Here is a 26,866-nt window from a genome sequence, read left to right as displayed (position 1 = left end):
ATGTATACATACTCGTACATCCTTCGTGTCTTAATTTTCAATATTCTTGTAGTTGATTGTTTTTTATACAAATTATTTTACCCTTTTATTATACTTTATTACATATACTATCGTATCTGCGTATGTAGACACTATATTTTTTACAGATTGATGAAATCTCTCGTCCTCATCGTCATTTCATTTGGAAATTTTGTCGACTGGGCAGCACATAATTCATTTGAAAATCTTTGAACTCTCATAGTGAACCACATTTCCGGCATTTCAAGCTCTCAATCTCATCCCTTTCGATTCAATTATTCTACAATTTTTCCATTCCTATCTAAATAATTTATTCCAACGACCTCTTCAGTCCTTATAAACACGAGTTTGTCATTAAAATAACAGGACTCGACTAATTGCCGACTCCATGGCTTCTACTGAATCTTCTATAAACAATTAAAAATAAAATAATTATTGGTAATGACCATACCCATGGGTGGGGAGAGAAAATCTTTGTATTATTGTCGGAAGGAAGCACACGACCACTTGAACCATTTAATATCTACAATCTATTGTCGTTGATTAATTTATTGGAGCTTTCTAATCAAACATGGGCTGGTCAGTGTCGGAAATATAATAATCATTAAAGTATTCAAATAATAATTTACACTTGATCGCTCTCAGAACATGGAGCCGTTAAATCAATAATTTGAGGACATCAATCATTTTATGAGAGAGATACTTTTCAAATGATAATCGTGTCATGGTTTTTATGGACAGAATAAAAAACTACAAAGATATCAGAGTGCGATGAAAGGAAAGTGGAACCATTCATTAAAAAATTCAATTCATCCTTATGAATTTCCTAGTTGACAATTCAGAGTGTGACAAAACTATCGATGTATTTTTTTGTAATTAATAAAATTCAATTTCCTCTCAAAATCGTAGTTATTGGCACTGAAAAGTATCCCATCTATTTCTCGAAACAGCCCTAGTATATCTCTTCGAAGAAAAAATTCCTTTTTCCGAGATAATGACACACGATTGCCTGCGAAAAACGCAGTGCATTCAGTAATCTTCATTTACCTAATCCCACCAGTGCTTCATCCATAAGTTCATCATCAGTGATGCAGGGTGAGGCTGCAGAATGCGGAGACGGAGGAATGACTCTGGGTGAGGGAACGGGACTCTTCAGAATATGCACAGAGACTGATGGACTTGATGGGAAAGCCGGTGGTGGTGGAGGTGGAGGTGGAGGTGGTGGTGGTGTATTTCTTCGAGCAGGAGCTTGAAGACTCATAGCTCTCTCAGGGATACTGGACAAAGCGACCTTGGGTACGTCCTTGGGGGTTGAAAAATCCAGTAGCATGTCATTGGTCTCAGCACTTGGTACTGGCGTAGTTGATTTAACAGGAGCATCAATGGACGATGAAGTACTTGATGACAGTGGCAGGACTGATGCTGATTTATCGATGGCTTTACGGTCCTCTGATTTATATTTACTCAAGGCAGCGTCCGCTGGTTTAGTGGATAAATTGAGACTCTCAGAGGTGACTGATGTTACTGAAGAGCCTGATGTGGAGAAATTCGATGCTTTCGATGAAACGAGAGCCTCTGTCAGGGTGTCACCATGCCCCAGGATATTCTCGTCACTTGCACTGGTCGTTGGAACACTTTTTAAGAATTGAGGAGTTGAATTTCGACTGATCGTCAGATCCTTGCAGACGTCTCTTGCTTCCACATCCGACTGCATCGACAAATTTGTAGGCACATCAGAGTCGTGGGTAACAGGTACATTCGATGATTTGAGAATAGTGGCATCGAGAGCATTGAGATTCATCAGTGGCATGGCAGTCGATGAATTGTCAGGTTTACTCTGTGCCACTTCACGTCTCTCTAATAAATCCAATGTCTTAGAACCCGATATATTCGTATTTGGAACCTTAGAGTCAATCTTACTGGTAGGCAGACTCTCCAGAAGTTTATTACTACTGTGGTCAGGTGTTGGCAATTTATCACTTGTTGATTTTTTATCACTGGAGTCTGTATTACGTGCTGACAATTTTGGAATTTGAAAATTCGTATCCAATTGCTTGATCAGACCCTCCACGAGCATCTGAGGAGGTACACTGGACATCGATGCGTGCGCAGCAAGAAGTTTGAAAGCCCTTTCGGGCTCGCTCTCCTCACGGAGGGCTGAGGGACTGGCTTTTCTGTCCATCGACTTGGAGCCAAATAGCCCACCAGACTTTTCCCCGGACTTTGGCATACGAGATTTATCTCTACTTCTGCTGAGATCTGTTGCCCCTGAGCTTGACATTTTCGGCGATCCCGAGGACTTTGTTACACTCTTATTCAGAATTCCACCGCCACTCGAGGAAGAGCCTGATGTCGATTTCATGCTGGAAATCTTCTGGCCTGGTAAGCCTATTTTATTTGACATGCTTGAGGCATTCATTCCCTGCTGGATCTTCAGGGAAGACTGGGACTGCGGTTTCTTCGAGGCAGGACCAGAGTTAACACCTGGTTTCAATCCAGTGTGAGTTTTTGGCGAGCCATTTCCAGATGAAGACGAACCTGAAGACACTGGCTCTCTCACTCCACCAGAGGACATCTTCATGTTACCAGTCTTTGAGTCTTTAGCTCTAGTTTTGTTAATGGTTATCTTCATTCCATCAGAGCTATGTTTCACCATATACTCACCAGGATTTTTGCTGTCGATGGAGGGACTGTTCTTCCCTGCACTTTTTCCCTCATTGCTCTTGGTGGATGTTGGAGGTCGCTCTTTAGAACCTGACTCGCTGGATTTTCCACTGCCATTACCCTCGTCAGTCACGTGTTGAGCATTTTTCAGTTTGTCAATAACAGCACTGAGGGATCCCTTCCGATTTCTCGCTTGCTGCTGTTGGGCAGTTGCTGATTTACTGAGGTCTGAACCCCCAGAGGGTGGGGTACTGCTGCCACTGCTGGGAAGGGACGATGGGCCATCCGAACTCGGGAGGAGATCCATCGACTTTGTTTTGTTGCTGGAGGATTTGGTTTTTGGGCTTTGATGACCAGAACCACTGAAGGACAGTGTGGATGAGGATGTGGTCTTTCTCTCTTTTTCTCTGGAGGGATCTTTGCTTGAGGATTTTGGCTTCGATGAACTCTGCTCACTGCTCTTACCAGAGGGTGAGGGCGAGTTGTTGGCAGCTGATTTCAAGGCTGACATACTGGGCTTGCCGGAACTCGCAGAATTACCGTGTTTTGGGGACGATGTGCCATGCTTCGGGCTTACGTTGGCGGATAGACCTGTGGGGGTTCATAATTATCAAATGATTACGACCCTTTTTTTTCTTTATAAATCATTCGTAGATAATTCATCTCCACCTTAAGAATTACTTTAGCAAAGTCGTATTAAAATTGTAATTTTTCTACAGATCGAATGCATTTAAAAAATTAGGTCTCCGAAATAAAAAAAAAATAAATATTATTTGAAAGAAATATAATTTTGAAGATTCGAATCTGAAATAAATTATCAGTGACAGTCAATATCATAAAAAATATTCCGGTTAAATTTTCGCTCAATCGTCTATTTATTATTATTAACAATAATCAACTTAGAAGTAGAAAATAACACAGAGTCTTATGAATAGATGATAGACTGTTTCGTCGAAAACGCTATTCCCCTTGTCGAGTATAAACGTTTAAAAGTTTTACCCCTCTATATGGAAAAGTAAAAAATTCCCTCTGGTATCATAAATACTCCCTTGCCTCACCTGAAGACGAGTGTTTCGGGCTGCTGTAAACTGGCGAGTGCTTCGGGCTGGGCATGGATTTACTGGGTGTCGAGGAACTTGAGGAAGAGCTACTATTCCCACTGGATGATGACTTAACAGTCGGTGAGGATTTTCCCACCAAAGCGAGAGGACTAGTATGAGTCGGCGAAGGATTAAACCTCTTGATAGTAGCAGGTGACGAGGGCCTTGAGATACTCTGCTGAGGCTCTGGTTTAATACTGACAGAAACCGGCTTAGAAAGTGGATCCTGCGTCTTCAGAGGAAGTTTCTCAGGTGGTCCCATGGGGCTGTCCTCCTTCTTCCGCTTTCTCCTCTTCTCAATCCTCCCCTTATCATCACTCGTCTTTTTCCTGTCTCTTCTGTCTTCAGGATTAACCGGCTTTATCGTCGCTGGAGTGATCGGTGTGATGGTAACTGAGCTTGATAAAGATGTTGGTGTAATTGGAATTAATTCAATTCCAGGTCTCCTCTCTAAACTAATCCCTGGGATCACAGAATTATAACTTGTGGGTGTGATAGTGACTCCACTATTCGTTATCTGTGTTATGCTGAGTGACGAGGGCACCACATTGCTCTTCTCATCGAAGACATTGGGGCTCTTCTTGTCCTCTCGATTCTTCCTCGACTTCCTCTCCTTCTTCATAATCTCATTGTAATCGTCAGGCAGATCATGCACCTCCATCACCTCAGTCTCATTATCGACATCATAATCAGTGGAGCTTCTGGTGTCCCCAACATCACTGGCATCACTGGCGAGATTAGACAGATCTAATCCAGTGACTAAACTCACAGCTGCTGAGGTAGGTGTTGGTGTCCTTGTACCATTGGCATTGTCCCTAGAGGTTGGTGTACCCAGGGGTGTCGAATCCGAGCTCGAGCTCTCAAGCAAAATTTCCCCAGAGTCATCACTCTTGCTCTTTGGACTCCTCCAAATCCCATCAGCAGTCTTCCTCTTTCTATTCTTCTTCGACCTCTCAGACGTCGGTGTAGACGACGAAATTCCCCCAACTGGTGAACTCTTGCCCTGTAGCAGCGCACCCAATTGCAATGGATTTAACATAGTATTTTGTGTATCGGATTGGCCGGAAAACGACGGAAACCCGATACTATTCTCCGTTCCGGCATCTAAAAAAGACTGCTGCTGTTGATTTATTTGCTGTCTCATACCATTACCATTGCCATTCAATCCGGGCTCAACTTTGATATTGGTATCACCATTGGTAAAATCCATTGGTGTATTACCATCGTGACCATTCTGTGGTCCCTGCAAATTAACATTATAGTTACTACCATTTGTCGTACCACCAGTACCGCTGCCGCTGATATTATTAATGGGCATTGAGTCACGACTCTCCCAGGTTTTAATGAGTGCTCTCATTGTCACTGGTATATTAAGGCACCTTTGCAATACTTTGCTTATAACGTCGAAAGTCTCCTCGTCGTCAGCAACACTGACACCATAAAGTTTACACTTGACTGCTGATATATCAGAGAGATCTAATACAGCTGTTGCCATTGTTTCCTCGAATGGATGCTCGAGGCTGATGGACACGTGCTGCCAGGACAGGGCACTTACTTCAAGCATCGTCGTGTGTTCAAGCTCCTGTCGAGCCATTGGTCTAACACAGCTAGTTAAGAGAGTGTTGAAGAGGGCCTGTTGACGAAGATAACCGAGGATTCTGGGCACGTGGGCTGGATGGGTAAAGGGAATACTACCCACCAGAACACCCTCCATGCTCTTGTTCTCAGTCATGAAGTAGCAGTGCTGCTGATCAGGGAGAGTAACGTATAATCCACGATTGTTCCTGCAATCCAACTGTCCACCACTCGAGTGCTGGACCAAGAGGCTCAGTAGGGGCTGAGGGGGTGACAGATCGGCGCACTCTAACTCAGTGACTTTTTGAATCTGATTCACCAGCTCAACGCACATTGGCATTTTTCGAGCGAGCTTCAAAACGAAACACGCCGGTAACATGGAGGAGTTAGAGCCTGTTAAGGGGGCGTACGAGGGGGTGCTTTTACCGGTGGCTGAACGATTCACTGTAAGAATACTTGTTGTTGGCAGCTTGTGGGCTGCTGAACCCTCCAGGCAGACTGTTACCGAGTGACCGATCTTACGGGTTATCACTACTTCGGGGGATAACTGATCACACTTGCGGCTCTCCAAATCGATTAAGTCGTAGGGGGAGACGAAGTACGTCAGCTTCATGGCGTGACCTCCTTTTCGCCTCTCTAGGATACCAACTGGGCTCTTGTGAACGAGATTGAAAGGCTCTTTCATGAAAGTCTGCAGTTGGGCTAAAACTCCGAGATCCGCTTCGAGCGATTGTAAAGCACTGAAGGCCTTGCACTTGACTTTCTTGTCAGCGTTGAGCTGATAGATAGACGCAAGTCCCTCGAGTTGAGCAGTGAAGTCCACAAAATCACCCCTTGACAGGCACGAAACGAGTTCCTCGCAGCTCTGCTGTTCGTTCTTCCCTTCATGCTGAATCTTTACATCCTTAACTATTCCAGACGGTTCCAGAAGAACTTCAAGAAAAAACATATCAGAAGAGATAAATAATCCGGTTTCAGTTCCATTGGGCACCATCGCGAACTTCAACCTGAAGCCAAAGAAATCATTAATATCATGCAAATTATACTTGTAAAAATGAATTCAACTCGTCGTAATAATTTTACCCCAATTGTCTCGTGAGACTCTCCAATCTCTCCACCATCGACTGGAGGGAGGTCACTTTGATGGAATGTTGGAGTGTATCCAGACATTTTTGCAGTTGACCCTTTTCAATACTGTCGATGGCAAATCTCTTGTCGAGCATTGCCATTCGCAGATTCTTGGCAGTTTCCACGAGACTTTTCAGAGCTGATGACTTCGACCTCAGCTTCTCCATGAGGAGCTCCATTTGCCACTCTTTATTTTTATCCACACCAGTGCCTACTCCAGTGGGTGGATGCCCACCTGAATAATATTATCAAATCTTTATGATAAAATTATAATAATTATCCACAGACAGCTTAATTAAAAACTCCTCATGCAAACTTTTTCCACTCGTCAACTAAAATCAATAAACTCCACAGAAAAAGTGGTAATTAAAAATTAATTAGAGTGGAGCGAGGTGAAATGAGTAATGAGAAATTATGATAACCCCCAAAATTTTCATCGCACTGCGAGATGGAGTGGAAATTGCAGTCGAACGATAGGTAATTAAATAGTGAAAATCTCGTCGATCTGAGTGAAAAATTCTGGATATAAATAATGAATTGAGGTGAAAAATAAATTTCTCTGCGAGGGGGTAGGAAGGGTAAATGAATTAGTCAACTTACCGAGGGGCTTCTGGCCATTAGTAGCATCCATGTATCCTTATTTGGATACTGGGGATGCCTTTTACCCTGTTGAGTCAATCCTCCGCACAAAATAACGATATTAAAATGTTCTACTACATTATGACAGCAACATCTGCTTCACTGGTGTTTTGTTGAACACTCGAGACACTAGATCTAACCTTTGCACATCGTGAAACAAGTAGTCAAACGGTCGGTCACATAAACTTGGAGTTATGTAGTTTTGGCGTACGCATACAGACACAAAATTTGATACATATGTGCCGTCATACGACGCTGTGAGGATTATATTATGTACTACCTCTGTACAATGTGATATATGTATATATATTTTTTTCGTTCCACTTCGGCTCGTCCGGACCGTCCAACATAGACAGAATCAGAGAGCATAGGCCTAGCCCAAGGAATTTTAGTACCAATCTCACACCAGGGAGGGCGACATGGTCTATGCTTTTGGTAAACCAGTTTTATTCTACCCTTCTATATGCAATTAACGAGCAAGTCTGAGTTTATCTCTGCTTGTGCATATTGAGACTTTCTCCATTTGTTTCGTCATGAAGGTGAAAAGGGTCAAGAAATACACAACATTTCTGTATGTATGTCTCTTTAGTCACGTGGAGAAACCAATGTTTAGATCATAATTGGTATAAACCTCTATTATAATTACTACGGCCTATGTAATGCACCGACGTAAGTGAAGAAATTTATGTGATAAAGTATAAGTGCAGCATTACTCAATGAGAATTTGAATAATTATCGTTGATAAATATTTCGTTTTGTTCGGAAAAAATCGGAAATTTTGATTCATGGCAAATTGAAAAAAATAAAAACAATACACATCTAATTGTTCTTATAGTTCATAGTTATACCCAGTGTTTCAATAAAATTAAATTTTTTCAAATACTAAGATGGTTAAGAAATCGTAAGGTTTGTGGATTTTGTATTTCTATTTTCAATTGATATTGGCGTTTTCGATGTGGCACGTGGCAGCCCTTCCAGTATGACTCCACCTCCAGGAACGGGATCTCAGCTCAGTGGTGAAAGCAATATTGAACCTGCTGGATAGGAACTAGGGGTACCGGAATGAATTCGTAGTTCTCTGGAACCAGAGAAATCTTTTGATCGTGTCCTCCCGAGCTCTGTTTCCCATTTTTTTTGTTTGCAGCACAGCTTGCTTTCGACTTCTGGTGAGACGCGGCTGCAGAGGAGTCTTGGAAGCTGATGTTTTCCTTGTGCTTTTCCTGGTGGTTTTCTTGGAGTGGTGACGGGCTAGGACCTCCTTGGGGATGAGGTGAATGCTGTTTTTGATGCTGTCATTATCCTCCCTTTCTTCTGCAATGCATCAATTATGTTGTAAATTAAAACTTCATCAAATCCCTGGAAAATTAGATGTCTATTATATTATCATGCCTCGATGGAGATATAAAATCAAGTTTTGTGCATGTTTTGTGTAAATATATTGCAGTGGACTCCCGCTGTATAATCCCGTGCAGGGGGCTGTAGGAGAACGGGTTCACTGTAACCACCAACCGAATTTATTTATAGCAAATTCGAATACGAGAAAAATTTAATTGTCGGTTTCATTGTACTCGAAATTCAATTCCTCACTGGATGACACAATATGGATTATTTACCTTTTGGCCCCTGAAGGTCGTAGAGTCGGGGAACCGAGAAATAATCGAAATAATCGAAAATAAAAATTGAAAAATCCCAATAAGAGAGGCATGTAGTTACGTAATGGAATAGAATTGAATGAAACTAAAATGTCAAATTTTTCTAAATTTTCACCATTTTCTATTCTATTAAATCTCTTGGAATCCCTTGAGGGACTCCAATAATTAAATCCATTTCAATTAATTATGAACAAACCTTCATGCATTCGCATAAACCGCGTTTCTTCGCTCTGGAAGTTTCTCGGTTTTCTAGGTGATCAGCGAAAACCATTGATGTACAAAGCCTTGATGTTTCACGCACGATCAAATACTTCAAGATCGCAAAAGCCACTCGACGACTGTTCAATCTCCAAGTCGCTATTTCTATTTATTTTTCCCACTCAACCACCGACGTATACCCAAACTGACACGTTAATCTCCCGCGTCTGTTTTCCCGTTAAAAAACTACTCCATTATTTTTATGTAGAGATATACTTTTGCAAAAATGTCTTGGGGAAGTGTATATTTTTTTGCCCAGTGTGGGGATCATCCCCTTCCATTCACCCAAGTACTGATAACAGCATGAAAATTTGACAAGCGAAGATTGCGCTGAAATTTCGGTCTTACGATCCTCTCCCTCCTCTCTTTTAATTGGTTCCCATTATCAGACAATTGTATATATATAACATAAAATAATTATCCATATATATACTTATTTTATTCGCCTTTTACTTGTTGTTATCGTTTATATTGTTTATATTGTTCATTTCAACAATTCATTGAGAGATTCAATTTCACTGCGCTATCAAGAAATAACGAAGGTTTCTGGATAAAACCAGTTTTTGAAAAAATTATTGACACATGGAATGCTGGAATAGAAGAATATTTGAACAGATTATTTGAATGGAAAAATCAAGAATTTTAGCGAAATCCATTCGCATGCGACGCTATTTTGAAAATATATTTGCACAATTGTCCATATTTCGTATGTCATGTGTATTATCAGCAGTTCTATAGTGGTATATAAACTCTGAATAATCGAAACTTTGTAGTTAATTTCGGATCCCAGAGACATGGAGGTCTTTACGTTTATCTCCATTCTCATTTTAACGTCAAGGTGTTTTCTGAGTGATGCACATTTTCTGTCCTGCGAGAGAAAGGGTGTTTACAAAGAATGTAGAGCTGAAAATTCGACAGTATTGATACAAGCCTATCCAGATATTAAGAGGAAAAAAACAGATCTGAAGTTCTTCAATACTGGTTCTTGGATTTGCAGGACACCTGGAATCATCACCGTCACGGCGGACTCCTTCAGCGATGTCCAAGACGTGAGGTCTCTTCACATAGAGTGCGTGCAGTTTCGAGGCTTTCCAACTCCATTCATAAATCAAGAGTACCTTGAACGAATAGATTTCCTCGACAACCACTTTACCGAATTTCCTCGAGAGTTCTGTGCAAATATTTCGTCTATCAAATCCATAAGAGTAAACTATCAGCAGATTACGAAACTGTCTGCAACTTCTTTCTCTTCAATCGCGAGTTATCTGCAGAATCTCGAGTTGGGGCACATTCAGCTGAAAATTATCGAACCAAACACATTCTCAAGGTTCAGGTACCTGAAAAACCTGAGATTGAACGGCAATCAGCTAGAGATACTGCGACCTGACATGTTCGATAATCTCAGTTTTCTAGAGACTCTTGATTTGGGAGAAAATGTCATCAGAACGATAAAACCTGAAACTTTTTCCGCTTTAACTCGTCTCCGTGCATTATTCTTGCAGTCGAATCATTTAAGAAACTTGCCACAGAAAATATTCAGTGATCTTCTGAATTTGGAGATGTTGTACCTTCATGGAAATAGATTCATCAAGGATCCCATTGATTTAGTGACAGGACTTCTTCAGCTCACAGATTATTCTGGGGTAGTCAATAAAACTTTGAACGTTTATCAATAAAATCAGTCCGTCTGGATCTTCTGTTATCTATCCCATCACACCGGTTTAATGTATAAATATAATATATATATATCATATATTTTACACATTTAAATTCATTCAAATATATTTGTTTTTTTTCAGATAAAAATATTTTGTAATATATTTTTATATTATCCATTTTTTAGGAATTAAAATAGAATTTATTTCAGAAGTCAGCGAGATAATAAAATTGTAAAAATTATGTACACAAAGAATTGTATAATCAATATAATAAACAAAAATTTTATGTTCAGTCGAAATAATTATCTGAAGCCTATTCTTTTGATTTTCAATTTCTCATTAGAATTTCCACTTAAGAGCGAGACATGCGTGCACGAAGCGCGCGTTCTTTTCTGGTATTATAAATATATCTTAAAACATTAGAAACGTAATAGCCTTAGGAATTTTTTGGTATGACTGCAGTAACAATTAATTATTAATATGACAACGATTATTTCGGAGTTAACAGATGCCATGATTATCTTCTCCTGTACTCCCGGAAGGAGAAGTACGCATCGGCCCCGTGTAAACATCCTACGACGCCGCTCAGCATCTGGATAAAAAAAAATATTCGAAACTGGAAATAATCCTAGGGGAACTATTTCTATTGTCAGTGAGGAAATAAAGAAACAAGACCATTTTAAGACCAGTATTAATTTAAGGAGGAAAAACTAAAGAACTTTTCTGTAGTTAATTAAATTTCTAGCTAAAAAGGTCATTTCGTATTTTCTCTCAAAATTGATATTTTTCGGGATAAATGGATAATAAAAAATGAGTAATTCCATGCATTACACTTACTCTACATACATTACTCTTTCGTCACGGAGGTACTTAATTTAATTAGCACGTAGAATTGTTACATCTGATTTATCTATTGAATTAGTTTAATTACTCACATATGCTGCTGTCATTGCCGGATACACGTCAAATCCAGGAGTGATGTAGTACTGTGGCCACAGGAACATCTTCGTCGAAAATCCGAGGTAGGACGCAGAACTCAGGTATAGAAAGCATGCCAAAGTATTGAACATCATTTCCTGGGAATGATTCATTTAATTATTTCACAGAAATCTCGAGACGTCATTACCTGTGTCACTCTGGATTAAAATTATGTGAATTCATTTGTAGAATTTCAAAGCAGTTGACAATTAAATCGAGAATAAAACGAGAATAAAACGGGAATAAATGGAAAATGAACTTGCAACTGTCTCTTTCATATTACGAAGGTATCTTACAGGTTTTATTTATGTAATGGAAGGAGTCTATGATATATTATCTAAAAAATGAACCGGAGAAGAGTCTTGGGTCAATAAATGACAGTTACTCTGGATTTTTTCCAAAGGGTCTCATATGATAACGATTTTAATTCGTATTTTATTATTTTAAATTGAATCCTCGGTACTTACAAATAAAGATGCTCGAATAAGTCCGTACGATTTCTTAGAAATAATATAACAGGCTAATAATACGGAAGATGTGAGAAAACACGCTGAAGATGTGGTTAACGACCCCTCGAAGGCGGAACCGATTGTTGCACTGTATCGCAGACCGTAGTTTATCAATAGACTCTGGATAATGCCACTCATTACCTGTAATACATATCAAATTGAAGACATAGAAATAATATAAATGCAAGTTATTGACGGAGAGGTAGAGTGATTCACAATTTTGCACAATTTTTCGGGATTTCTGGTAAAAGGTGCTTTACAATCCTAATTGTCAGGGACTTATTTAATTTAATTTTTTTATTCATTCTTTGAATCCAACAAATTAATAAATCCTTTATGACATTCATTATTTAAATTGACACTTCAAAAAAATAGTCGCTGATATTTTCTTTCATTTTCTTTTAATTTTTAATTTTAATTTTTCTTTTAATTTTTCTTTTCATTTTTCTTTTCATTTTTCTTTTCATTTTTCACCTGAAATAGCTATGAATCTAAGGCACATTGAATCGTCAATAAAACCTTTTTTTAAAGTGCATATTCTCCTTTTTAAAAGTTTTTCTAACAAAATTTTCACCATGTGTCTTCGATTCAGCGAATTGCGTCGAAAGCTCAAGCAGAGAACCCATTTCCGTTCCCTCTTCCCCACTAAAATGACATTACAAAAATCATGATAGATTACCGTTTCGGCTATTTTCACAACTCCAGGAAGAGTCCTGAAGAATTCAATGTGAATGCAAGTACAGCAGCGACAGAAGCAACACTCGACTCCACCAGCTCCATGCGTCGTCTCCGGAGCCATCCTAATTATCGGTCTTCCACTGCCTTTCATTTTTTATATTTTTCCCTTAATCTTCTTCTTTAAAATTTACTTTTTACGTCGATTAAACTTCTGTCTGAAACCCTGTCGTTCGCCAAAACGACGGATTTCTCGATCGTTCGATTTTATGCGCGGTAGTTAATTTAGATTATTCCCTGAAGACGTTGGAGATGAGCTGGGGGAATGGAGTTATTTAAGGATTTATTCCGAAACAAGATTTCAATAGTCGAATTATTGGATAGATCGATTTGATACGGGCTCGGTAATCAATTGAAATGATTTTTGGTGGAGCTTTGAAGATGATTTGGGATCTGGAGGATTTTTTGATGTGTTTAAAGACCGGGTTTTGGGTAGAGACTGAAACAAGGGGATTCTCACGGGCACTCAATGATCGCGCGTGTCGTTGCACCCCCTGCATCGTTGTCGAGACAACATCCGTGGAAATAGCATCTATTTTAGGCACGCGCCACGATGCACCGAGCAGGCCACATACCGAGAGGAATTATAAAAAACTCCACAAAAAATTTTTTTTTTCGTCTCATCTCGATGAAATGACTCGGCAGATTTTAAAAAGAGACACTTAATTCGTGAGCGATTGTAATTCAATCTCCCATACATGAAAGATCGATAAAAATAACTAGAATCGAATGATTAGGGCAAAGAAATGATTTCGTATTAAAAATAATCTAGTCAATAGGTCTCCCAATTTTTTAATTACACGGGGCTCTTCATGTGATGTGGTAATGATAATTGAATCATTAAAATTACATCCTGTGAAGCGCTGAAGAAGTGAATGCACAACAAGTATCAGATACAAGGCTTTATTCCGCTATTCTAAATATTTAGTATAAATATTCAAAGGTATTCGACACAAATTGTGAATTATAAATTGTACAAATTGTAAATTTGATACAAATGCTGCAGCTTCAATGGTTAGCTGCGGATAATGTCCATTTTTCTCAATAAGAAAAAGAAAATACAATAAATTAAAATCACTCGTTAAAAAATCCTTCGTTACACTGAGAGGGAAAATCACTTCTGTCCGACGCGTATATGTTCCACGTGAGAGATATTTTTGACTGGATTAATTAAACATTCAATTAAGTAGACGCTTGAAAAAGTTTCCATTAAAAACAAATAACTTTCAAGGACGTGATTTTTTTTAATGGGTAATTGGTACGTTTTTTTGGTGAAGTCATTAGTTCTGTGGAATATTATGAGAGGAAATGACTTTAGAAAGTCAATATAATTGCCTGAAGTATATTCAGTGAACTGTCATAATGTTCACGATATCAAAGATAACTTCAAGAAGAAATTTAAATATTCGCAAAACTAGTCCCATTAGTACTGATTTTTTTTTTGGGAGAATCAATTCACGGAAGATCATGAAAGAATTTCTCTCAATGCAATACACAATTCTTCTACAGAAGTAATTTTTCCTCATAATAATTTATAATCTAAATAAAATTGTGCATTCTATGTCTGAACAAAAAATATAATCACGTTACAATTGACGTTTTGGTTTAAGCGTAAAGTGTTTTCAACGGTCAGACTTGATCAGCTTTAAATATGTACGAAATATGGACGATCTATTGGTGTATATTTTTTTAAAAAATAAGTGAAGAATTTTCCGCGTCATCGGAGATGATCAGAATGCATGGCTTCACAAAATCGTCATGAATTATGAAATGTAATCATAATTCCGGACAGTTTATAGTCCTCTGTATGATCGAATTCCGAACACAGTGCTGAGAAGGTAAAATACAGAATTGATGAGGCCCAGACTCTGTAAAATAATAAATAAAGATCAATGCAAAATATACCAATAATTAATTTCCCAATCATAGTAACGACAGATTAAATATAATAATTATATTCATATCTTAATCTCTCCGCAGTAAGTACCGATTGATCTACCGAAACTATCGACTCTAAGATAAAATTCCAGAGAACCTTTCTTCTAAAAAATTTAACGAGCTACAAAAAAGTCTTCAATTATTTTCAATTCGAATTGACAGTTCTCGAGATAAGTCGATAAGTAGAGAGAATGGTCATTTCGATTTGTCTCTCTTTAATTCTTTGGGGATTAGACAGTCAGATTCATAAAAAGAGATAGAAATAAGAGATTATTCATGAAATGGACACATTCGAAAGAATATGGAAAGGAAAATAGTAAAGGTAATGCATCACCCTGGCCTCGTCTTAAATCACAGGGAAGACCATGAGCTGATGCCTCACCTCCTGGTGACGTAAATTTCTATTCTATCTCTATAAACTCACCGCCACAGTTACGTGGAGATTGTAGTATCTCGTAGCTCCTCTTCTCTCATCGCTTATCAGCATCATGAAGTTTATTGAGGCAGCCAGGAGCAAGCCAAATGCAATGGCATGATACAAAACTTCCTGATTAATGAGAAAATCGTTAATTAGTCGAAATTTCGTAAGGGTCGACTGCAACGGAATTAAATATAAAAACCCAACGCTTGCTTTGAAGAGTTAAGTTAAAGTATTAAATTCCTGTTTGAACTCTAAGAATTCCTGTAAAAATACTGTGATCCATTCTTTTTGCAATTTTTGTTGTCATGCTTATTTTTATCTTTCTATTATAATTGAGTTTATTGGAAACTCAGCGAAGAGTTGTACATTTTATGATAGAATTAACCACAAATTAATTGATTAATTGAAAAGGAAAATGAAAATTCGTAATGAATTCAAATAGATGGCCAATATAATTTCAGGTGGAATATTTTTTCGATGTGAATGTAAAATTTGTAGTTTCACTCACAAAAAGAGTCTTGGAGATCATAGCTTCAGAAGATATCGAAAAGAGGGAACTCAGCACGAGAATAAAAGTGGCAATCATGAATGTTGTGACCATCAGAAACAGAAATAAATGTCCAGGTCGTATAGCAATGCTGTAATCAAATAAATAACCCATGATTCCCGTGCAGATGATACCCAGTATCTGGAACACATGATTAATTAATCATTGACGGGGCGGCATAAACAATGAATGTGCAAGGGGAACGCTCAAAATACTGACCAGCTCCAGAACTTTGAGAACACCTCGATAAGACCTCATAAATCCCGTGTTGATAAGAATGCTGGAGGTGCTTGTGGTCACCGTTGCGGTCCTCACCGTTACTGTATGCGACATGATATCGTTTTATCTTTCTGAGAAAAAAAAAATCCATTAGTCTTCACCCTCGATTTCTTATTCACACATCATCCGAATTTAACACTCGCTATTATTTCCGTCAAATATTTTCACTTCAAATTTTTTAATCTTTCATTTACTCCTAATAATTTTTCCCCTTTCACTTTTCACGGTTCCCGCTGTAAAATCAACATTATATTCAATTTGTCATTTACGTTCACATCTTTGTGTCAATTTTTGCGTTTATTTTCTATAATTTTTTTTCAAAATTCAAAATTTTGAAATAATTAATCGTTAAATCATCCGATGATGATAACGAAATTTATATTTTAAGCCGCAATTCGAGTGATTTGAATGATTAATTGTTAATTATAATGGGGAAATGTTAATTATAATAGGAATTTCATCATTGCATTAATGATTTAATCATTACATTAATGTACATTACATTTAACCGATCTCGGGGCAAAATGAGCAATTGTAACGAGAAAATGAAATTTTTAGATTGAGAGAATAATTTTATTTATTTTTATTTTGCAGTTAAAAAGTACATTGGCCAACGTAATCTATACGCATCCCCTCCAACGGATTCCACTTCTCCAACTGAAAAAAGGGGGACAAGGTCGTGTTTTTGTGGGTCGACCCATATATACTGTTTTATACTATCAAAATAGCGGTGACGCCATATGTTTATAGACATTATTACACGCATGTTTGTAACTATTTTTTTCCAGCATGTAATTTAAATATTTTTATTAATATCCACTAATATATTTTTAATGTAAAAATAATGCGATTACAGTAATTATAGTAATGGAGAGACGAATTTATTGTAATATTGTTGCTGCCCTTGTTCTTGTTTAAGGAATGATTATTCCCTTCTGGAATAATAAATTTATTTGGATTTTTTACAGTTTACTTTGTCTTCTGTCGTTTATCTATATCTCACTCGTTTTGTCGGAAACAGTCACAACTGAAGTTGATGTTTTATTAAAATAGCATTGACATCATGGGTTTATGGTCAGCATTCAAACGAAAAATAAATGAGTTGGAAGAAACCCACACTGTCAAAGATTTTCGTCTCAATTTTCAGAGCTGAATGGTTAAATTTTTAATGACTTAAAAAACCCGATATCTCGAATAAATACTCAATTCTTGACTTCCATTATATATATCTATATACATATATATCTGTCAATAAATAACAAATCAACAAATAAATAATTGCACTGAAAAACAAAAAACTTATTTTTCCTGGAGCAAAAATCTTTTCGCGTTAAAAAAACTCAATTCGCCCCAATTTTTTATCAGAATGTATCATGAAATAAAAACGCAGATAAAGTATTTTATAATTAAATATTTATCGCACATGAGCGGGAATTCAAACCCAAAAGTGTGTACACCATCTGATATCTATTTATAAACTTGAATTTCGTAATATGGGAAAGGAAAAATCTATACTAATGTTTTTAAATCATTTAAATTATCAACTCGATTGTAAAACCTATGAAGGGCGCGCCTGTTAATCAGTGAAAATAAACCAGTAAGGAGTGCACCGGAACTTACCTTATCACCTGGTGCAGATTGTGCTTCCTCGGCTGATCGCGATCGACTGGAGGTGTATGTTTACCTTATGACTCGAGTCGCCATTCCGTGGGCGTATGTACGTCATCAATGATATCACACACCCGGGTTTCACAACTAACACATGAAAGAACCTCTAGAGTACGCAATACTCCCATAGACTACTCAAGGCCGCGAAAATGTCAGAAAATTCACTATTTCTCCTGCAACACACCGAATACTTCATAAATAATTCATTCCCCCTACCCGCGATATTTTCCACCCAATGGATACCCAAAAATGTTTATCATAAAAATTTTTATACGAAAATTCACTTGGAAGTTTCACTTTTCACTTCCACGGGTTCGGGAAAATCAATAGGGCGGGGCCAGATGAATAGTTCTCCCGGAGAAATTTCAGTCAAGATTATGAAATTACTTCAAGGAGAATCTCATTATTTTTTATTTAACCTTTTTGCTTTTTAATTGAGAGTGGTGATTCTGCTGATGACCAACTGGTCATGTTTCCCACTCCTTCACAGTCTCGACTGAGTTTTGCACAAGGAAATATCAATACTCACAACTGCGTCATCGCTAAAATTAAATTGAAGATAAATAATGCAATTGACTTGTTATTTGATTTGGGACGCAGTAAATTAACTTTAAGCCGATTGTTTAGTCCTGCTTATCTCTGGTACTTAACGAATTCACAGCGATGAAAGATGTGTCAAAGAATTCACGGGAAAAATGCTTTATGTAAAAATCCTGCTAGCTCTTTAGAAATATTATTCGGAATTCCACATAATTCTTATTGTAATTCTATTGCTTTGCAGTAGAATAAGCAAAGAATAACCAGAATTTCAACTAAAATTTTGCTAAAAAATTCCACTAGAATTTTAATCGAATTACCAGAGTTCTAACTTAAAATAATTTTTAAAAAACGCTTTCCTATTCAGTTTTCCATACGTATGAACATTTTTTATTACTTTCACCCCCCCTTTTTTAAAACTATTCATACGATCAATTTTACATTTCATAAAACATTGAAGAAATGCAGTAAAAATTAAATTATTAATACTCAATAAATAAATAAAATAGAGCGTCAAGTCGATACCGAACGTCCCAATCTACCTCACGACTTCTCAAAATTTAGATCTTCAAAACGAAAATTGAAATGAAATTAATGGAAGTGGGTTTCGATGCTCTCAATAGGCGAAGTATTTTAAGAATTAAAATCTTTGCAGAATCCACAGGAATTCAAGTTGATATCACCATCTCCCAAGCGATGAAATTAGAATATACTTAATTTTCTTCATCACTTCTAGATTCAACTTTGCAGATCTCAATTTATCGGAGGTTAACCCGTTTTATTTTCCCTCTTTCCTCTTTGCAATCGCCTCATCGCTCGGAACAGGGAACATTCCAAGGAAACGGCAATGCCTCAATACGAGACATACGTAATCGTTAAAATTGGACGATCAATGATACAAAGGCAAAATGAGCGTATTTCTCTTACAATTCTCCATGTTTAGACATTGATTTTTCCTCTGGTCCCTAATTATCATATCAATACCGAACTATTAATAAAGAAAAGAAGAAATGAGCACAAACTGCTAAAATTGCACATTCGAGAATTAATGCGAATGATCATTCATTCCATATAAATTCTTAGGCCATAATATATTTTCCTTTTCAAAGGGTGAAAAATACTCAACATTAATTTTTATTGGTCATCCATGGCTTGATTTTGTTGATACAAGTTCCTAAAAATCGGAGAAATGTCAAATGACAAAATAAAAGAAAGTAAATGAAACAAATACTCAGTTTAACAGGATAAATGCAGCGATCGATGTTTCTCGTGTAAATATATTTCTCTTTCGGTTAAAATACAGAAATACTCCAGCAAAAAGTACTCTCCACTCTCTGACAACTCAACGATTTGATTCTACACTCGATATACATGGATTTATATTAATTATAATTTGTACCAATGTTAAGTAGCATAATTAGTCATTCGAAATTCGTTAGATTTCCCACAAGCATCGGAAATCGCTTTCAGTTTTCTCATTTGTTCGTCGAGACTTCCAGTTTAGCAATTTTACTCTCCATATTGGCAGGAATTTCAATGTATATATTAGTATGAAATATATAGGTTGTAACAGGATTTTATATACATGAGAAAATCTATGTATCTACGATGATATTATCGTGCACATTTGCATGATCATGCGCAAGATGACAATACAATTCTTTATGATCTCGTGATATAAATTATCGAAGCATTCATCTCTATAAACAATATGTTGCTAGTTCCGATAATCAATTTATCGTTGCTGAAAATTGGGGAAAGGAAATATCAGAGTGAAATTTTCTGGTGAGATACAGAATAAAGGAAATTCGGTAAAATGATTTCTTCGATCTCAATCAATATCTCCAGCGATGCCTTTTGGCTGAATAAAATCGCATTTTCAAAAATTAAAAATTCACTCTATCGATCTCGAGATATTGACGATTGAAGTCGATTGTTTTAATTCCCCTTGAAGTAGCAGAACTTTTGAAGTATCTTATAATTGTAGATCTTGTATGTATATAAATATAAGGAGTTACGAGTCGTGAAAAATAAGGATTTTTGGCCAATATGGCCTGCTCGAAGACGGCAGGTTAAATCCTGTGTGATTGGGTGCTGACGCAACTCTCAGGTACTCCTGTTTAATTTTCACTGCGAACTTCCGGTCCTGAATTCGTAGTAAAGGAAATAGGTACCGGCGAGGTACGCCAATGTATTGAAAATTCCAAAAACCTGAAAACAGAGAGGAGCCATTGAATCATTTTGAATCGTTCTTATCACTGCGCGGCGATAGTGACGGGTTTTCTTATCGATCATTGACTCATTGATCGACTCATTGATTATTTTATGACTCAAAATTCCACTTACACCGGCTGCAATATTCGCTGATCTCGCGTGATGGTGTTGGACCGAACTCCAGACTGCGAGTTGAGCGATGAAAGCTATTGCGTAGAGAATTACGATAATTCCGGTGTTATATAATTCCTGGAATAAAATTATGGAATGATAAATAAATTAATGGAATGAATCGTTAGGAAATTCATTAGATTTAAAAAGAGACACCTTGAAATCTTTTACGATTACGAAATTCTGGGAGAATTCTTGATTGACGAATCAGATTGCGTTTGAATTGAGAATAATTATTACACGTATTATCCGATAAGTTTTACACTAGTTAGAATTTATACACAAACAACGTACGATAATATAAATTCAAATGTTGTTTTTACGACGTAAAATACGTCATTGAATGCCTTTTATAGGGCATATGTATAAGAACATGTGATACATGAACTCACGATTCCGGTTTTATGAATGCATAATACCACTTGAAGACATTTGGCAAAAAATTGAATTTATACTTACGTGAGTAATTTTTAAACAAGCAACTTTGGATTTTATTATCATTTTCGGAGAGTATACTATTTCTGTAGATTTCCTCATCGATTTATGGATTTTTAATGACAACATTTGTTGGCTCTGCTCTTAATAAATTAGAGATAATGAAAATTGTCATTATTGTTAAGGAATGTTTATTAAGAGAATCCTCTTGTTCTTCGAAGAGAATTACGTTTCAACATTCTTATAGAATTACATGAAGAAAAAAATCTAGTCTTGAATAAACATATTTTTTTGCGACGAAAATAAATTTGCGATTTAATTAACTCAAATGAAAAATTTCGATCAATCGTGGAATTTCTATTAATTATAAACTTTTCCCGGTAGGTAATTGAATATTGACTATAAATAAAAATCGCTTGAATTATATCGAAAAATGTCGGTACTTGGGCAATAGTCTATTGTAAGAAAATCACATTTTCGTTTATTTCTTCTTGGAATAGAGTACATTAAAAATAAAAATTGAAAATCACCGTTAGCAGCCAGTTGATGGGTAGCTTCAGAGCCTCCCGGATACCCAACAGATAAATAAAACACCAGAGAAGAGTAGCGATGAATGATGTTATTGATACGAATAAGAACCAACTTGATGCTCCTAGCCATGCCGGTGAGGCACATGCCATGCAAATAATTCCTAGGACCTGCAACGAAAAATTATAAAACCATGAGTACATTCTCAATATCAATCAAACCTAGAATATTTCATACTAAAATCTACACAATTCGATTAACAATTCATGATTTATCATGAATAATTAAATCCTATGAACTCGCAGAGATGAAAGCCGATTTTTTAAATCAATATCGCATGGAAGATTGAGAGGATGAAAACTTCAACTATGAAAATCCTGAAAAAAATATATTCTGAGCAGTTCTGGTGGGTTTTTTCCCCTCGTGCTTTCTCACGAGTAAAATTACGCGGCGACAGCCAGAGAATATAGTGCGATATTCATATAATTTGCCGATGTATTTGTGGTGAAAAAAGTACATATCGTAAGGCACTTCCTCTCGAGGATGATAAAAGTGGGCGTATTGCGAGGGGAAGTCATTCGACTGTTCAGAATTTACTTTTGAAATACAAATAACCCATGACTTTAAAATTACTCTACCCGTCCCTCGTGCTAAGCCATAGGTTTAGTTATTTTCAGATTTTCTATTTTCTAAAACGCGGAAAAAAAAGAAGAGATAACCATACCCAACAGTGACATTTAAGTAACTTTTACAACATACTAATATTTTTTAACGTTTTGTTGTAAGAAAATAATCGAATTTATATACAATTTTTTTGGGGAAAAATGAACCGTTCTTTAAGGTGAAGAAAAATTACGCTTTACACATGCGATTAGACATCAGAAATTAATTCCTTCTACATTCTTTTTACTAATAAATATGAATACATCGATAAATACATCACAAATAATTCATGGTTAAAGAATTATTGCCGATATTTTCTGATTTTTCATGTTTTTTGTAAATTTGTGGAAAATCATGGATCAGATTGACGCGAAAAATATATCGTTTATACGTTTTTCATTATTGAATGACTCACAAATTTTCATGATCGCAGGTCTATTTTCGAAATCTTTGGTAAAGTTTTGTGAATTTTAACATTCTTCTACAGTAATGAAACTTCATTAGATATTGAATAATAATAAAACTCAGAAACGGTGCATTCCTCCCGTCAATTTTAATAACCGTTTCTCAGAAGTTTGTAAAAAACTTGTGAAATAAGAAGATATCGGTAATAACTCCTTAATCGGTAGTCTTTCCAAGTAATATAAGTCTGCTTGTGATATTGCTATTTATTATTTCCAGTCTGGCACTGCACCATCTCCACATAAAATTCCTCCGCAAATCACCGCCCACATGACGAGCCCCCGATGCCTTAATGATCCTCAACCCGATCCTTTGCGCTTCTGATCCGCCGGCTGTCCCTCATCACGGCATTCCAATCGAACCTCGGGATCTGCAGACCCGCCCTGATCATCTCCCGGGCTTCCCTTCTCACCCTGGCGTAGGCTTCTTCATCCTCTTTGAAACTCTCAATATCATCACCCCCAGTCTCTTCATCTTCTGCTTTTAGGACGTTCCCGCGAGCATCCGGAAAGTCGACAGCCAATGCTTGCGTGAAATAAGCATCTCTATTGGCAACCTTCTCCCTCGCCTTGATCATCCTGATGACCTTCTCTTCCTGTTGCTGAACCATCGGCGATCTCGCCTCCTCAAGTTTCCGGGGGTCAAAGCCCTTCTTCCCCAGCAAAACGATCTTCATCCGTTCAATATTCTCCATTCTGAGAATAGTCTCCTTGGATTTGGGTATCTTGAGGGCTCGTCGTTCAGCCTTCATCCTGATTACCTCCTCCTGTTCCCTCAGGAACTTCTCCCTGGCCTCTTCGTGCCGTCGTCTCACCTCCTCTGCAGCCCTGGCCTCCTTCCTTCCAACTGCTACTTCATTGCTCTCAAGATATTCCTCCTGCCAGACGCAAAACTCCCGATTCCTCTCCACCTCGCGATCGACAAACTGCCTCAGCCACTCAATCCTCTCAAACTCCGGCCCTCCTCCTTGCTTAAACACCCTGAAAGCCCCACTGTAATCGCAAACTCCGACGAACCCATCAAACCGCCTGTGCAATCCCGTTATCAACTTGCCAGAAATAGTCTGCACGTGAACCGGTTCTCGAGTCTTCCGGCATATGTCCCACGTTTCAAGGTCTCCGTCTTTCCTAGCTACGCAGAAGACACCGGGTCTGTGGCACCAGCAGCAGCTGGTGTACAGACAATTGCCTTTCCTCCAAAGAAGCGGTTTTTTCAGAAAGTCGTCCTTCCACAGGGCAAATACACTCCCGCCGATCGTCAGCAGGATGTCACTTACGTGATGAGATCGAACGATTTTGACAATAGGACCGTCATGAATGAGAGCAGAATGGCCAGTGATCTCCACATTCTCGTGACAAATCTCATCGAATTCCTGTCCACGCCAGGTGCACAGTAAGAGCTCCCCCTGGGTGGTGCTAGCCCAGAGTCTCCGCGCCGATTCATTAGCGTCAGGATCAATGGCGTCGGTCTGAATCTCATCATATGCTTCACCCGATGCCGGACAGATATCCAGAACTGTCAGGGTGGATGTCTCCTTAGATGCAACAACATTCAGCCGATAGTGCGGTCGAAATACGTTATCCAGCCTCTCCAGGCCCTCGGTCAATGACATCTTGGCAGCGACGATATTGAGAAGATTTTTGGCAACTGCTGTCATGTTCGGCTGCCAGAGTAGATCCCAAAAGGCAACAGTGCCGTCCTCAGAAGCTGTCATAAACTGCATACTCATGTTGTCAGGAATCTTACTGAACTTCCCCGTAGGCTCCAGCCGACAGGAGGTCGGCAGCCAGTGGATTGCCCGAATCTGTAGAAGATGAGATTCCCCGGGATCCGACGAGGCACACGCCTGCAGTCTTCGGCAGTCGTTATCACTCAGTTCTTCACCAGAATCGATGGCCTCGAAACTCTTCTCCAAATCCCAAATCACAATTTGACCGGTCTTCGTTCCTCCCACAAGCACGGAATCCTTCGAAGGACAGAAAGACATTACCCGGATCTCCTTGTAGTCCACCAGCCACAGCTTGGGTTTCAGGGGTTCGTCAATCGACCATAGGAGAACACTCGCGTCATTCCCAGGAGCTGCTGCTGCTGTGGAAATGTGATTGGGCAAGTGATCGGAGAAATCAAGACACCTGCCAGCTTCGATGTAACATATAGCGACATATTCTACACGACTCGGGTGCCAAGCTACATCGGAAATGACCGTGCCCTTGGTGGCGCCGAGATCCACGAGGGAGATCACCTCACCAAGATTGTAATCAATCACTGTTGACGCTTCCGGGATAGCGCATTTGGCTAGGTTCTCGATGTCGTCGGAGTGCATATTTATCTCCGAGTTGTAGCGAATGCAGTCTGTGACAACTGAGAGATTTGCCTCGATGAAGTTCCTCAGGGACTCTGTCTGCCTGACGAGGCTCTCATTCACGGAAATTAGACTTTCCATTTGAACGGGCTTCTCGTCGCTCAGGGTGACTGCCTCAGAGTGACCTGCTGGACTACTTTCTTCTGTCGTTTTCTCAGGGTGGGGTTGTTGACTCTCAACAGCTGGTCTGTTGTCGTATTGAGTCCACTTGGTCTTCGGGTAGCCAATGTACGTTTGAACACTCCTAGGGGTTGGTTGGAGATTCGTCTGCAGGGATTTGGTGACAAGTTTCATCCGGACGTTTGAGAATTGCGAGGTTGGGGGCAGAAGAATGTCTAGGTAACCGTCTCTCGTGGCTTCGCTGCTCCTGTCGGACAGGTCACGGGGTCCTGGTGGTGAGGACTTGCGGCTGATTTCTACCTCGAAGAGGGATCTTCTCGTTTTGAGGACCGTATCATCCACTGGTGCTAGAGGACTGCTGGGAATGACTCCCAGTGGTGTTTTTCTCAGCATCCTGGTGACCCTGTCGTGGATACTTCGGGTTATCTGACGGTTTCGGCTCACCATCGCGTCTCGCACCTCTTCCGTCAGGCAGAGGACGTAGTGCGTGGAGCAGAGCTCCTTCGAAGCGTATCCCAGCAGCATCATCTCAGGTTTATAAGCTTCAATCTGTGATTTGTATGTTTCAAGGGTGGACGTGGCATCCTGGGAGATTTTTAGGAGAATCGCCCGTGCTACATACGCCCAGGGGTACTCCAGGAAGACGAATTCATTGCTTGTGCACTCCAACTCGACCTGATTGTCCGTTGTTAATTCAATCAAAACAAGACTCGATGTGATTTTCGAAGGCGGAGACCAACTTGACGGCCAATTCGGACTGTTCGTCGGCATCACGAGGGATGAAGAAAATAACGCGGGTCATAACAAAAGGGAACTGAGAATGGCATCATATTGATTAAGCGTAGCCTTGGAAACTCCTGGAGGATATGCGTGAACGAGCTTAACAGAATTTTGTAAATTTTCAAGGAAAAAATAATAATAAATTATAACTTTATAAGAACTCTATTCGAGTTTTATTAGAACTCTATTGAAAGGTCTTACATAAAGTCCAGTAGCTTTTTTTTAAACACAGTTGAAGGCCGGAAGTTACTTCTTGTTTGCAAAACAAATGTTTAATGATTTGAGGAACAAACGATCCGACGATATCATTAAAACTCACGATGTGGAAAGCACAATCATCGGACTCGCGATATTTTCACTTTCACTTCTGATAAATTAGGTCTTGCAATGAATGAACTGTGCGCCTGCGTAAAGTAATGCTGGATTTTATAAAGTAATACTGGAATTCCGCAGGTGGTTCGTTGAAATAACAACTTTAATCGTTGATAACAAAAAAAAAACAACGAGACGGTGGCAATATCAGTCATCAGTGGTTTCTATCACCGGAGAAGTATTCGGCGAATGACGTCTAAAAATAGGAAGACCGTGATCATGTCCACTCAGTGCCTCTACGATAAAGACGTCTCGGCACAAGAAGTCATTATGGGAACGCTATATTCTACGGTGGGTTGGGTTATTAATGATTAGATTCTAGGTAAATACGATTATTTTCTGTTGCGCAAAAGATTAAAAAAAAACGGAAGGAATACGACTGCCGACGCAATTATGAAACTGGTGGGAATTTATCGATAACTGGAGATCAGTAAAACGATTTTTGATTATTGTTT

At 38.6% G+C, this 26,866-nt stretch overlaps 5 protein-coding genes across 6 annotated transcripts; 1 reads left to right on the top strand and 4 right to left on the bottom strand.

Annotated features, from left to right (window-relative positions):
* Window positions 1-52: 52 nt before the first annotated feature.
* MED1 (Mediator complex subunit 1) lies at window positions 53-7,173 on the bottom strand. Its single transcript, XM_011302623.1, has 4 exons — window positions 7,086-7,173; window positions 6,441-6,720; window positions 3,741-6,364; window positions 53-3,273 (listed from the first exon to the last, which is right to left on the bottom strand). The coding sequence occupies exons 1-4, from the start codon at window positions 7,114-7,116 to the stop codon at window positions 1,058-1,060; spliced, it is 5,151 nt and encodes a 1,716-aa protein (XP_011300925.1). The 5' UTR covers window positions 7,117-7,173; the 3' UTR covers window positions 53-1,057.
* Window positions 7,174-7,622: 449 nt separating this feature from the next.
* On the top strand, window positions 7,623-10,809 carry LOC105265225 (carboxypeptidase N subunit 2-like). 2 transcript variants are annotated; one of them, XM_011302624.1, is made up of 2 exons: window positions 7,623-7,695; window positions 10,032-10,790. In XM_011302624.1, the coding sequence occupies exons 1-2, from the start codon at window positions 7,658-7,660 to the stop codon at window positions 10,708-10,710; spliced, it is 717 nt and encodes a 238-aa protein (XP_011300926.1). In that variant the 5' UTR covers window positions 7,623-7,657; the 3' UTR covers window positions 10,711-10,790. The 2 variants fall into 2 exon arrangements, 1 of the variants encoding a protein (XP_011300926.1); XR_892059.1 differs by lacking the exon at window positions 7,623-7,695 and adding an exon at window positions 7,706-7,793 and having other exon boundaries at window positions 10,032-10,809.
* A 62-nt stretch (window positions 10,810-10,871) lies between these two features.
* Window positions 10,872-13,393, bottom strand: sing (MARVEL domain-containing protein sing). Its single transcript, XM_011302625.1, has 4 exons — window positions 12,859-13,393; window positions 12,138-12,320; window positions 11,628-11,768; window positions 10,872-11,284 (listed from the first exon to the last, which is right to left on the bottom strand). The coding sequence occupies exons 1-4, from the start codon at window positions 13,006-13,008 to the stop codon at window positions 11,210-11,212; spliced, it is 549 nt and encodes a 182-aa protein (XP_011300927.1). The 5' UTR covers window positions 13,009-13,393; the 3' UTR covers window positions 10,872-11,209.
* A 408-nt stretch (window positions 13,394-13,801) lies between these two features.
* Window positions 13,802-18,257, bottom strand: LOC105265228 (uncharacterized). Its single transcript, XM_011302626.1, has 5 exons — window positions 17,720-18,257; window positions 16,040-16,170; window positions 15,782-15,961; window positions 15,277-15,399; window positions 13,802-14,782 (listed from the first exon to the last, which is right to left on the bottom strand). Exons 2-5 carry the CDS (start codon window positions 16,151-16,153, stop codon window positions 14,708-14,710), a joined length of 492 nt encoding a protein of 163 aa, XP_011300928.1. The 5' UTR covers window positions 16,154-16,170; window positions 17,720-18,257; the 3' UTR covers window positions 13,802-14,707.
* A 4,356-nt stretch (window positions 18,258-22,613) lies between these two features.
* LOC105265268 (WD repeat-containing protein 63) lies at window positions 22,614-26,182 on the bottom strand. The gene has a single exon (XM_011302674.1). The coding sequence runs from the start codon at window positions 26,028-26,030 to the stop codon at window positions 23,067-23,069; it is 2,964 nt and encodes a 987-aa protein (XP_011300976.1). The 5' UTR covers window positions 26,031-26,182; the 3' UTR covers window positions 22,614-23,066.
* Window positions 26,183-26,866: the final 684 nt, after the last annotated feature.

Source organism: Fopius arisanus, unplaced genomic scaffold (assembly GCF_000806365.1).
Source record: "Fopius arisanus strain USDA-PBARC FA_bdor unplaced genomic scaffold, ASM80636v1 scaffold00028, whole genome shotgun sequence".
Taxonomy (NCBI): domain Eukaryota; kingdom Metazoa; phylum Arthropoda; class Insecta; order Hymenoptera; family Braconidae; genus Fopius; species Fopius arisanus.
Note: the sequence above shows the minus strand (reverse complement) of the source record. Positions and strands in the feature narration are given on the sequence as shown.

What these genes read in the sequence shown, in the direction of transcription:
- LOC105265268 (XM_011302674.1), bottom strand. Translation starts at nt 26,030, where the DNA reads ATGCCGACGAACAGTCCGAATTGGCCGTCAAGTTGGTCTCCGCCTTCG.
- LOC105265228 (XM_011302626.1), bottom strand. Translation starts at nt 16,153, where the DNA reads ATGTCGCATACAGTAACGGTGAGGACCGCAACGGTGACCACAAGCACC. An exon ending in TTCTCAAAGTTCTGGAGCTG is followed by an intron (nt 15,962 to 16,039) that starts GTCAGTATTTTG and finishes CATGTGTTCCAG; the next exon opens with ATACTGGGTATCATCTGCAC. An exon ending in ATCTCCACGTAACTGTGGCG is followed by an intron (nt 14,783 to 15,276) that starts GTGAGTTTATAG and finishes ATTATTTTACAG; the next exon opens with AGTCTGGGCCTCATCAATTC.
- MED1 (XM_011302623.1), bottom strand. Translation starts at nt 7,116, where the DNA reads ATGGATGCTACTAATGGCCAGAAGCCCCTCG. An exon ending in TAATGGCCAGAAGCCCCTCG is followed by an intron (nt 6,721 to 7,085) that starts GTAAGTTGACTA and finishes AATATTATTCAG; the next exon opens with GTGGGCATCCACCCACTGGA. An exon ending in CCCGAAACACTCGTCTTCAG is followed by an intron (nt 3,274 to 3,740) that starts GTGAGGCAAGGG and finishes GAACCCCCACAG; the next exon opens with GTCTATCCGCCAACGTAAGC.
- LOC105265225 (XM_011302624.1), top strand. Translation starts at nt 7,658, where the DNA reads ATGAAGGTGAAAAGGGTCAAGAAATACACAACATTTCT. An exon ending in AAGAAATACACAACATTTCT is followed by an intron (nt 7,696 to 10,031) that starts GTATGTATGTCT and finishes TTGGATTTGCAG; the next exon opens with GACACCTGGAATCATCACCG.
- sing (XM_011302625.1), bottom strand. Translation starts at nt 13,008, where the DNA reads ATGAAAGGCAGTGGAAGACCGATAATTAGGATGGCTCCGGAGACGACG. An exon ending in TTATTCGAGCATCTTTATTT is followed by an intron (nt 11,769 to 12,137) that starts GTAAGTACCGAG and finishes AATCATTCCCAG; the next exon opens with GAAATGATGTTCAATACTTT. An exon ending in CGGCAATGACAGCAGCATAT is followed by an intron (nt 11,285 to 11,627) that starts GTGAGTAATTAA and finishes TTTTTTATCCAG; the next exon opens with ATGCTGAGCGGCGTCGTAGG.